Genomic DNA, 11,795 nt, shown 5'->3' on the forward strand with positions numbered 1-11,795 from the left:
AGGTATATTCATAACTAAGTATGATGCACTCTAAATTTTAAATTTCTTTACATTTTATGCGGGCTTGAAGAAACGACGCAAATACAGTATCACTCGCAGACCTACTGTAGAAATACCGATATATGTCTATATTTCAAGCGGATGGACACACTTTCATAGGTATCTGTCCTTGTGTACTCTTGTTTACACTTTATGCACCAAATCAATGTTTTCGGGTGCCAAATAAATAGCCTTATTGTATAAGCCTGGCATACATATGACAATAATATATTGAGCAAATATGAAACGATAGTATGAAATTTTCTCATTGTTTGTATTCACATTCATCGGCATACAAATCGGTCATATAATCAAATATTTTTAATTATATACCCTCATGAATATAGGAAAAATTATGATTTCCTATTTATAGATAAGTTTGAAAATTAGGTAGGAAAATAATGCGTAACGTGTCGTTTAAAAAATCGTCAATTAGATTAAACGTAATGATCTTGATCAAATTTTAAATAATATACGAAATATAAAAATTTACATATGTATAAATATGGTACAAATGTATTACACCAACATAGAGCAGACTAAAAATCCAAACTTATTATTCCTCAATTATTTTGTTTCGATATATTTTTACAATTGTACTTCCTGTTGTGATATAAAGATTTTTGGTTTTTGGAGTATAGCACGTTTTTACGATAAGTCCAATTCTCAATCCAATTTTATCAGTTATAGGCGATAGACAGTAGATTTTCATCCACAGTCTGTACAAGAAGTTTTCGTCGCTTCTCTTCGTTTATGTATGTACAATCGTATTTTTCGCGATGCAGTATAGGAATCTCGTTCTATTTTTAAACACTTTACTGCAACCTGGGCACCTGTTTTCAAAATGGTGATCATCTATTTCTGGCATATTTTTGAATTTTAGGGCAACAGTAGAGACACTTTTTTGATGATGAACGTAGTTTACTCTTGTGATTCAAATTCCAGGGAATTTCGCCGCACATCATGCAGTAGATGTCCGTTAATTCTGTAAGATGATCGTCTGAAAGCGATAGCAATAGCAAAAAAGTTACTTTAAAAAAAATACAATTGATTTAAATCGTTTCAACGTCCATTTCATAAAAATTAAAATAGAAAATGTTTGGTGTGATTCAGTTTAAATTTTTTTAAAGGGAGGATGTATGTATACATGGTTAATGTAATCAAATTATTTACCATCACCTTGGCGTTTACGTTTTATCGCGGAGCTTGCAACAGTAGCATACGAAGTTGGAGACAGAACGTCCTGACCACCTGCAATGGAGAATCAAATTTTTCTTGTTTTTCCAAAGCATGAGTGCGAAATATTCCAGTACATATGTAACATACCAACGTTATATTGAGTTTCCCCAACTAAATTCTCTTTGTTGAAAACAAAACTATCGATCGCATAATTACTTTGTACAGCTCGACGGTCTTTTAATTTTACTGAAATTAAGAAAAAATACGTAAATACTGCTATATCAATTTACTGAACCTTATTATCTAAAATAATGATATACTAATATAGTTATAATTCGATTTGGCTTGATCTCCAGCTTGCTATACCAATAGATATAAAATAAATTATTCACCTTTATCTCGACGTCCGTAATTTTTAACAAAGTTTGCAGAACAAGTACTCGAAGTATCTAGAACGCGCAAGATACGTTTTCCATTGTCAACTATGGCATTGGAAGTTAATCCAGTAGCATTACAAGGATTCGCTTTAATATTCGAATAGGGATGGCGATAACCGCCAGCACCTATGACGCAAACAATTTTTTATAATATAATAATAGGCTAATAAATTGTATTTATTCAATAGACTATTTAAAATGCCAAACCTAGATATTACATTTCCAAGTTCGCCATTAAGTACTTACAAATATTATTTTGAATTCTAACCAGATGATTGGCTTTGTTTGAAACATTACAATTCGTCAGATCGCTATGAGAAGAAGTCGCTACACCAACTTCATTAATATATTCATTGTAATAAAGGGTCTCTAAAATACAAATCAAATTTTAAAATCACGTTAATTTTATTAATAGGGCAAAACGTAGATATTTACTGCCATAATTTTGTGCTCTGAAATTGCCTTGATTTGATGTAAAATCATCTTTCGAGAAAGAATCAAATGCATAACTATGCCTTAAATGCTCGCCATTATTAACAGGATGTGCAAAAGGATCCGTTATACTGGTAGGGTGAGGAGTCGTTCCAGCATTGGTATATCTGTTGTATGCTAGTGACTCTAAAATATAAAATAAAGATTTTTCTAAGAATCATTTGATTATCAAAATGCGAAAGAACGTAGTAAATGTGTTTAACACTACCATATTGAGCTGTGAAATCGTCTATGAGTGACATCAAATCTTCTTGCGATGAAGTCAATGCACATTCGTCATTTTGAATAACTGCGAATGATTGTATAAAAGATTATTATTTGTTGATAAATGTACACACATAATCGCACAAGGCGCGAATTGGTACATTTCTTACCTATATTTTCGTTTGAATTTATAACGTTCTCTCCATCATCAAACGTACACTTAAAGCTTGAAAAATATTTTGCTAGTTCGGAACGGGTGTTTAAATTTGTATTATAGACAGCTTTGGCATTAACGCCATTGATTCCAAAATGACTAACTGAAACACAAATGCATAAGGATGTATAGGTCTTCTGTAATCATTGAACGCCTCGAATATCAATTTTCTGCAAATGCCTCACCAGCTTTGTTGTAACTCATATTGCCTATTGTATTCGTGCGATGTTGAGCAAATCGGTAATACTAATTTAGTTGTACCCTCGACTTTTCTTGTATTCACATCAATCACTTCAACGGCATATAGATATAGATGTACAAACGACAAACAATGTAGTTCATTCTATTAAATTCAGAATCTTAAAACGTAGTCGAAACCATCAGCACTACTCGCGAACGTGAACCAATATCGTATGCTCTCTAATACAATATAAACTTTATGTTGTGTTGATTTCGCGAATCGATGCGTAGATGTCAGTTTATTGGAATTCTTATTATGATTGTGTAACACGTTTCTAAATAAAACACATTAATATTTTAGGTTGACAATTACAATTAAATTTAAATTATACTACAATTTCGTATATAAAACTTCATGTATTCTTGTCGTTTTACAGCATTATAATACTTGTAAAAAAAATGTTTAAAAAAGTTTGTTTGTACAAATTAGTATTGACTTTTGGTTGCTTTACAAATAAATACTTAAAGTTATACAACTATATACTCACAGCACACTCATATATGCTTTAATCTACTATGTACAAAATTAATAGTACATTACGATACGTGTGACTTAAATGGTTTTTTTTTAAACAGCGCAGTTAGCACCCGAGCGTAGCGAGGTATAAAAGATCGTATAAAATTTTATAGCACAGACTCGCTGCGCTCGGGTGCTAACTGCGCCGTGTAAAAAAGAACCATTTAAGTCACACGTATCGTAATGTACTGTTATAGCACTTCGTGACCTAAGTCCGCATTTAAGTCACGCCTATCCGTGACCTAAATAGTCCTAGTCTCGCTACGCTTGGACGCTAACTGCACGGTGCAGTACAGGACTGTTTATGTCACGGATAGTTGTGACATAGCGGACTTAGGGCAGACAGATGCTATAAAATAGTATACGATACTTGTGACTTAAATCGACCCATTATTACACGGCGTGTAAATTACATATCTACACGTCGTGTAATAATGGGCCGTTTAAGTCACATGTATCGTAATATACTAACTACGAATTTTATTTCGTAAATCTTATCACTTTGCATTGAAAGCACTTATTTAACTACAAGAATAGACTCTTACAGGATACTATAAATATTGCTTGTTCATTTTTGAGTAATAATATTTTCATTATTGTGTTTTGAGTCTATATGGATTTGGAGGTACGTTTTTTGTCTTGTTTTATAATTACACATTTTACACTTAAAAGTTACTCTTCCACAAGCCTCTTTATGTTTTATCGCATCGGCTTTAGTTTTAAAGCGGTTATTACATTGTTTACAAATTATGAATTCGCAATTATTATCTATATGATCGTAGATCCCACATAACGATTTGCTGCGCTCCTTGCACATTTTGCATTGATACACCAAAGAACCATTGCAATGCTTACACTTCATTCCGATGTCTGGAGTTTTTTTAAACGTTATCTTGCACTTTATACAATGCAGCTTTATCAGCCTCTCGGTGTCTATTTGATACAATAAAATAAATTAGATATTTCTTAAGGAATATTCTAAAATATAATATCAACCATAATTTTCTTACTAGGTTTTTCTTCCGTAGCTTTAGGTTCAGCAGTAGCACTTGCAGGGTTGGTAATTTCAGATTCTGATATAGGTTGGATAGTATTATCTGCAAATAAATTTTCATTGCTTTACAAAATCTCATTTGTTATATTATTAAGCTTACGAACAACGTTCCCTTACCTAAAGATTTCGTTCTGTGGCGACCGATTGTTCTATACCCTCCTTCCAGCACACAATGAGACCTCATGAGATGTCTTTTTATCTGGGTGAGCAATCTCTCCTTGAAATCACAACTATTGCAAGAGTATCTCGGTGCCTTCATAGCACAGGACTCCTTGACATGTTCATCCAGTAACTTTTGGTCGTACATGATCTTACGGCAGTGTGGACAGCGTATCGTTTTATTCGCATGGGCCTTCTGAATGTGCATATCAAATTTGGACTGGTCGCGAACGGCATAATCGCAATCGGGACATTGCCAGAAGTACTTCGACGCACACTTACGTTTTAAATGGCACAGTGCTGCGCCATAGGTCTCGAAACAACGCAGACATGTTTTGCATTGAAAGTTTAAAGTAGATTCGCAGAACTTGCAGATGCAGGCTTCGGGTTTGGAGAGTTTCGGAACGGATTTCGTTACGCCACAATTATCACAGTGCATGCGTAGAAACCGTTTCGTGCCTGCAAACATAGAAAAATGATTAGGTTTGTTTTTGATTAATCATTCATTATTCTTTGTTGCTTATTCCATATAATTTTACTATTTCTTGATTCGCTTTTTTCAGGTTTATAAACTTTATCGCATAAGAATCAGTATTCAGAAACATAAAAACGGGTGAAAATTGTTAGTGTAAAAGTAATTGATCTGCATTAGGTATCACAAAAAATACATGCAAAATTGAAAAGTATAGATAAGAGGAGAAATCATGCCAATGAGAAGATAACATTAGAAAGATAGTGCATTATTGCAATTCAAATACATGATATTAAGGAGAGGTGGGAGCTATAGCTTCGCAAATCCGCCACGGGGTATTTAGTATTTCAAATGCCAACAAAAAACTAAAAACCGTATTGACATTTTCTTTCGGTAGAATGATTCACTGACCTATGGCGCTCTGCTCATTATATTGATGAAATTTCAAATTAAAAAAGTTAATAAGTAAAATTGGAGTTTGAGGTTCGCGCTGTAATCGCATAAACACGCGTAAACACCCGCTCGTATTTCACATATTTTACAAAAACCAAAAGTCCGATTGGTATTTTTTTTTTCGGTAGAATGATTCACTAAATTCAATACTATGGCGCTCTGGTCTTGGTTTTTTATTGCAAGCTTTATTCAAAAAGTTATATGGAACAGAAAAACAGTGTTTTCAGCTCCCACATCCCCTTAAAGATTGCTTACGAGTTTTCGATCCTGTTTGTGGCACCGATATCGTTATGACCTGATCATCTTGAGCCTCTTCGCTGTCATCATCTAAATGAAGAGTCGTTTGATGTTAAATAAATCAAAAGAATATGTAATGATACAACAGCGACTAAATATTACATAAATAACTACCTGAACTCGTTTCGATCATTAACTCTTTCGGTCCTAATTTTACATCTTTTGATTTATCGGTAACGGCTCGATTTCCAATTGTCATACTTTCATCAATTACCAGTTTATCGGCATCAGCGTCTATATGATCGTGCTTTAAATCTTTAGAAACTATTATTTTCTGTCCACCTTTAAAAATACTAGCATCAGTTCTAACTTGCATCGCTTTATGATTTGATAAGTTGGCAACATCGGCTTCAACTTCCATCTTCTCATTGTTCTCTGAAAAATTAACACGCGCCATGTTGCATTGGTCAATCGCAGCTCTATTCAAAAGAGAACAATAAAATTCAAAATAAAAACCTAAATGATCCAAAACATCTTTCATGTTGCTGCAATCTTCCGCAATATAAAACCGCTCATCGTCCGAGTCAGCGCTTCGGTCATTGCTTTCAACGCGTACAGGATCTTGCACAGGTACATTCTCCTTATCACTGGAATTGATATTGATTGTGCTTATTGCTTCGTTACCTGGATGAAAATCGAACCAATAAGTATACTTTGAAATCTATAATAATGCATTAATCAAGCACTTTGGCAATAAATAAATAAATCCTAAACGAACTGGAATGATTTGAGGCATCCGAAAACTCGTAATCTTCGTCCAAATAGATTTCCTCGGTCTGGCGCAACTGCGGCAGATGCTCGAAATCCCCATTATTATACAAACCGTTTTTGGAGGAACATCCGTAGTCAATCGTGTGTATGAATTCCTTAGTTTCTTCGAACTTGCTCGTCTCGTCCTCGTCGTCAACTATGATTACATCGTCTTCTGCGCAATCAGTTAAATTTTGTGGAATTAGGAACAATTCATGTATATGACATTTATTTTCATCTTTCAAATGATTATTTCACAAACCTTCGCTGTCGGATATCAGCACTTCCTCGATCACGGGGACTGATGCTCGCTGTTGTACGGCCATCATTTTGTGACTCTGTAAACGCAAATTTTTTTTTGATACTTGAGTACATTTTTTTTTCATTTTGATAAATATTTGGCATTTGCTATAATTATAGTTGTAGCATTAATGTATGCGTGGTCGTGATATCGACGTATAGCGTGCTGATGAACTATTCGATCGTAACAATTACTCGTTTTAGATTGCGACCGTAAGTAATTAAAATGAGCGCGTCGAGCTATATTCCGCACTTAGCACTGACTGCACTAAAAAATGAACTGGTATTATGGGAAGGATTCGACTGCGATGTCAAGAAAATAGTTTATCAGTAGATGAATAAAACTCGCATGTTGTTAACAAAGCTGCACTTTGTAGTAACTACCGCTCATTACAGTAACTATAACAGCTTCAATATATTCGCGTAATTTCTACACCAAACCTCTCTACACCCCTTAATTGAAATGTCATCAGGATGCTTTAAATTCTAAAGAGCCGAATAAAATATATATTTAAGCAAATATAACAATGACAATTTGTGAATTAATCACGGCAATATTCTAGTCGCAATGTACCAAAATTCTCTCAAAATCATAAATGAACAAATAAAAAGTTAACTAAAATCTTTCTTATGAAGAAAGAAAACTAGTCCGAACTTGAGTTCCAAGAGTACCTACATAGCAATGACTCATAATCCAACCTACCCCTGTGCTGTCTATCCTCGACACCATTTAACCACCACTGGTGTATACACTCCCATATATATGCACACCCTAATCAACGACTTCACTCAAAACGAGTACACTAAATTTTTACTTGAAGAAAAAAGATATCCATAAATTTGCAAATAGACCTCTTATTCAATCATTTGTCCGATCGATTGTCAGTAACTATATCGCATCATATATAAAAAGATTCGTAAGCCGCCCACACGAACAAAAAACTAACCTTCACGCAAGTGTTGGACACTGTATTTCTCGCTTACACTCTTCCACTTCCCTCATATCTCACTGTGCGAATTTAAAATCTTGAAGAATCACACATCTCGGTGCAAAAATCGCAAGATGCAGTTTGATTGAAGGTCGTGTCTAAGCAATCAGTCGACCGCGTGTAGCTCGTTATATCGACCGACAAGGACTGAACGCGTCGCGGAGAGAGACGCGTCGGGGGAAGGGGACGTAAACAGAGAACGAGAGAAGACGACATCTGCGCGCTCGTGGTTTATAGACCGGCCTGATGCTTGCGTGGCGACTTTTTTGCTTTCGAATGTATAAGTACTTACCTAAAATTCTCTCGTGCTTTGATTTTTTTTTGCTGTGTAGGCGGATTTGTAAAGACAAGATAAGTGCAAGGATTTTTTAATAAAGTCAGATACTGTGTGAGTAAATTTATTGTTTATTCAGGCACTTGGAGTAATATGTAATAATTACTTGAATGTATTTCATTAATCAACGCATTTCTCTGGGTATACTGATACATACGTGGGTAACAATTAGAACGATAACAACTTACAGTGATAATTATCAAGTTCTTGAATATAATATGCCTTCTGTCGTGTTTTTATAAACTATAGTTATCTTATTAATGCAGCGTAGGAACACAGATCTCAAGTATTTTGGTAACGTTGATATTGGCACAGATCAATAGTTATACATATACAAATATATTTATATAAGATGATAATACTTTTTATGTGACATAAATACGTAGATTATACACTACAAAACAAACAAATATTAAAAGTTCTAACACCGACTTACAACATTTATGTATGTTTTGCATTCGCGGAATTAATTATCGTGAACACCCTTATCAATTAAAAGTACACTTTTTGCAGTTACAATAAACGACAATAATAGTATATTACGATACAAGTGGCATAAATAGTCCATTACGGCACGGCGTGTATTATAGCACTCGAGCGTAGCGAGGGAGCTAAACGCCGTGCCGTATCGGACTATTTATGCCACGAGTATCGTAGGCTATTTTATAGCACAGTGTCGCTAAAATCCGCTGTTAAGTCACGCCTATCTGTGACTAAAGTAGTCCTTTTTTGCACCGTGTTTATCACACTCGCTACGCTCTTGCGCTAAACTCACGGTGCAAATATTGGCGAGACTTGCGGATTTTAGCAGTCTGTGCTATAAAATTGTATACATTACTCTTGACTTAAATAGTTCAGTTTTATACGGCGCTTAGCGCCCTCGCTACGCTCGGGTGCTAACTGCGCCGTGTAAAAAAGAGCCATTTGTCACACGTATCGTAATGTACTATTATAGCACTGCGTGACCTAAGTCCGCGTTTGAGTCACGCCTATCCGTGACCTAAATAGTCCTTTATTGCACCGTGCTTTATCACGGATAGTTGTGACATAGCGGACTTAGGGCAGGCAGATGGTATAAAGTAGTATACGATACTTGTGACTCAAATTGACCCATTATTAAACGGCGTGTAATAATGGGCCGTTTAAGTCACATGTATCGTAATATACTATTTCGTTAGCTGCACTTTTAATTTTAATTAAATTAATTCTACTAAGCTCCAATTTAATGTTTCTCTTGAAATATAAAACAATCTAAAAACATTTTAAAAATTAATAACTTGGACGGTTATACGTGCATACTGGCACAAAAATGGGTGATCTCTCTGGCATACATTTGCCGGCCAGTACATGCACTGCAAAGTGACCGGCTCGTAAAAAACAAATACTTTTAAAAAATTATATGAAAAACTTTTTTCAAATAAATGTAGCTATCAAACTTAGTTTCATCAATTATTCTTTCTAATTGTACTTAAAAGATTTTTGCGTACACTTTCGTTTAGGTTTCAACAGCGCCTATTCTTTGTCTTTGTTATCAAGTGCTGCTCTATTCCCAACACTTTCTGTTTCATGGTTATTAATTCTTCTACTTCTTTTATCCACCACCGATCTAGACTTAGATGTTGAGGTTTGCGATACAGATTTTCTCAAGTTTTTTTTCGTCGACTTGACTTTGCCTGAGCCAATATTACTACGCACATCGGTTTTTGACAGAATTATTTTTACAGACGATTTTAACTTTGTAGCATCAATTGTACCGACTAAACCTTTAGAATTTTTTTCTGTAAATAATTACAATATTACCCCAACGTTTTCGTATTAATTTTCAAAATTTAGTTACTCGACTTACCACTTTTCGGTTCTATGCGTTTCTCAGCGAGACTAGTGTGAACATGGGTAACTTGGCCGCATTTCATCAAAGTTTTTTGGAACATTGAACTATTTTTTTGCGTTTCCGGATCACTGCCTTTGTGAACGTCTTTTATCTTTTTGAACTATACATCATCAGAATTTCATCATCCCAATTATTATCTTGAATATAAAAACAAAAAATGTGCACCAACGAATACAAATGAAGAATCCACAATTACACGTTATATAACTTACCTAATTGATCTATCGTCCTTTTTGAAGTTTTCATTGTAAAACATTTCTCTTCCGAGTTATTATTTATTTTTGTTTTCGACAAGCCATTGGCGGTCGCCTGGGACGACGTGGGACGAGATTTACTAACTGAACTTTTGTTTAATTGTACTTTTGAACTTGTATGTTCGGCTGGGGAGACGGTTACGACGTCTATAAACTCATCTTGGAAAAAAGAATCATACAAAAAAATTGAGTACACACATTCAAATTATTGACTAGTTAAAATAATATTTTTACTAACCAGAATCCGAGTCGATTTTGAATTCTATTTTGCTCAACAAATCGCATTTCAAATCTTGTGAAAGAGCCTTTTCGTGGACGTCGACGGTAATGACATCGATTTCTTCATCGTCTGTTATAATAGATAAACGTAAACTCATTAAATTTATGTATTTTTTTTTTTTAATATGAAATTGGAAAATGCCAAATTAATAATTACCGGATTCGGTCTGCGTAAGAAAAATCGTCTCATGCATTTGATTAGCACACGCCATCATTGTCCAACAATATTTATAACCTTTACAATTATAAAAGCTTGATGTTTCTAAAAATTGTTTAATGCGTACAATATTTATTAGTGTTGGCTTTGTTCTCTTGTAACATAAGGATATAGTGTTATAACATTAAAGTCGATCTTTAGTCAAAAACTTAGCAGAACTTCTGGTTTATTTATTTATTAATGTTTGTAAATATGGTATTTCTTGTATAAAACGCACATCACTGATCACGTTATAAAAGTATTTGCTTAGCAACTGGACACCATAAACAATCAAGTAAACCTACAGTCATATATCAATAAACGTTTACACGGTAATGCCGACTGTCAAAATCATGTGCTTGTATTAATCTCACTTTGTTTGGCTATATGGACTGCTGACGAAGATATACTATCTCTAAATCTCTATACTCACCTTAATGTTGATGTTTTTGTTGCCGGTTCACCAGACTCACACGCGCGTCTGTGATTGGCGCAGATTGTCAGCTGGCACAGCCCACAGCTGATCGTTGTTGTTATATTACGTCTTACTCTTACGTCATTTCATTGACTGAAACTATACGGTTGGCAGCAGTTGAAGCTGTGCAAACTTCTAATCACTTGAACAGGCATTTAAACTCTCGACATCAATTAATTATTTTGATGATTATTATTATTATTGATTATTATTTTTATTAATTATAATTTTAGGGATAAGGATTTAGATTACAGGACATGAATAACCGGCTAATCAAATATATCAACAATAATGAAATTTTTTATTAGTAATTATATACATATTTTAAATTATGTACATTTCAATTAACGGTGAGTGTACATACGTATACGCATCAGTTAATCGAATATTAAAATCACAATATTTTGTAATGACTACCAATTTAACAGTGCATTTATTATAACTAAATCATGCAATTTGCAATTTTATTTGCGCTAGGTCGTGTTATAAAAATTCTGTTTCAATTTTAATCAAGTAATTCGATCTACAATTTATTAATTAAACATTTTATCTATACGGAATTAATCAAAT

At 34.2% G+C, this 11,795-nt stretch overlaps 3 protein-coding genes across 7 annotated transcripts; all 3 read right to left on the bottom strand.

The window, feature by feature from the left end:
• Positions 1-294: 294 nt before the first annotated feature.
• On the bottom strand, positions 295-3,364 carry LOC100680418. Of its 3 annotated transcripts, none has more exons than XM_008219147.4 (10): positions 3,294-3,364; positions 2,751-3,080; positions 2,522-2,668; positions 2,356-2,436; positions 2,091-2,273; positions 1,902-2,024; positions 1,611-1,781; positions 1,366-1,464; positions 1,219-1,290; positions 295-1,039 (listed from the first exon to the last, which is right to left on the bottom strand). In XM_008219147.4, the coding sequence occupies exons 2-10, from the start codon at positions 2,767-2,769 to the stop codon at positions 891-893; spliced, it is 1,044 nt and encodes a 347-aa protein (XP_008217369.1). In that variant the 5' UTR covers positions 2,770-3,080; positions 3,294-3,364; the 3' UTR covers positions 295-890. The 3 variants fall into 3 exon arrangements, with proteins under 3 accessions (XP_008217369.1, XP_003424680.1, XP_016840825.1); XM_003424632.5 differs by having other exon boundaries at positions 1,213-1,290; XM_016985336.3 differs by lacking the exon at positions 1,611-1,781 and having other exon boundaries at positions 1,213-1,290.
• On the bottom strand, positions 3,143-7,958 carry LOC100680382 (zinc finger protein 652). Of its 2 annotated transcripts, none has more exons than XM_003424631.5 (9): positions 7,755-7,958; positions 6,770-6,845; positions 6,476-6,682; positions 6,214-6,381; positions 5,872-6,132; positions 5,716-5,787; positions 4,494-4,994; positions 4,333-4,419; positions 3,143-4,255 (listed from the first exon to the last, which is right to left on the bottom strand). In XM_003424631.5, exons 2-9 carry the CDS (start codon positions 6,834-6,836, stop codon positions 3,891-3,893), a joined length of 1,728 nt encoding a protein of 575 aa, XP_003424679.1. In that variant the 5' UTR covers positions 6,837-6,845; positions 7,755-7,958; the 3' UTR covers positions 3,143-3,890. The 2 variants fall into 2 exon arrangements, with proteins under 2 accessions (XP_003424679.1, XP_031784529.1); XM_031928669.2 differs by lacking the exon at positions 7,755-7,958 and adding an exon at positions 7,511-7,645.
• Positions 7,959-9,570: 1,612 nt separating this feature from the next.
• LOC103318032 lies at positions 9,571-11,353 on the bottom strand. Of its 2 annotated transcripts, none has more exons than XM_008219123.3 (6): positions 11,184-11,353; positions 10,712-10,789; positions 10,514-10,624; positions 10,234-10,434; positions 9,977-10,158; positions 9,571-9,908 (listed from the first exon to the last, which is right to left on the bottom strand). In XM_008219123.3, exons 2-5 carry the CDS (start codon positions 10,767-10,769, stop codon positions 10,109-10,111), a joined length of 420 nt encoding a protein of 139 aa, XP_008217345.1. In that variant the 5' UTR covers positions 10,770-10,789; positions 11,184-11,353; the 3' UTR covers positions 9,571-9,908; positions 9,977-10,108. The 2 variants fall into 2 exon arrangements, with proteins under 2 accessions (XP_008217345.1, XP_008217336.1); XM_008219114.3 differs by having other exon boundaries at positions 10,712-10,816; positions 11,184-11,350.
• Positions 11,354-11,795: the final 442 nt, after the last annotated feature.

This window comes from Nasonia vitripennis, chromosome 4 (genome assembly GCF_009193385.2).
Source record: "Nasonia vitripennis strain AsymCx chromosome 4, Nvit_psr_1.1, whole genome shotgun sequence".
NCBI lineage: Eukaryota > Metazoa > Arthropoda > Insecta > Hymenoptera > Pteromalidae > Nasonia > Nasonia vitripennis.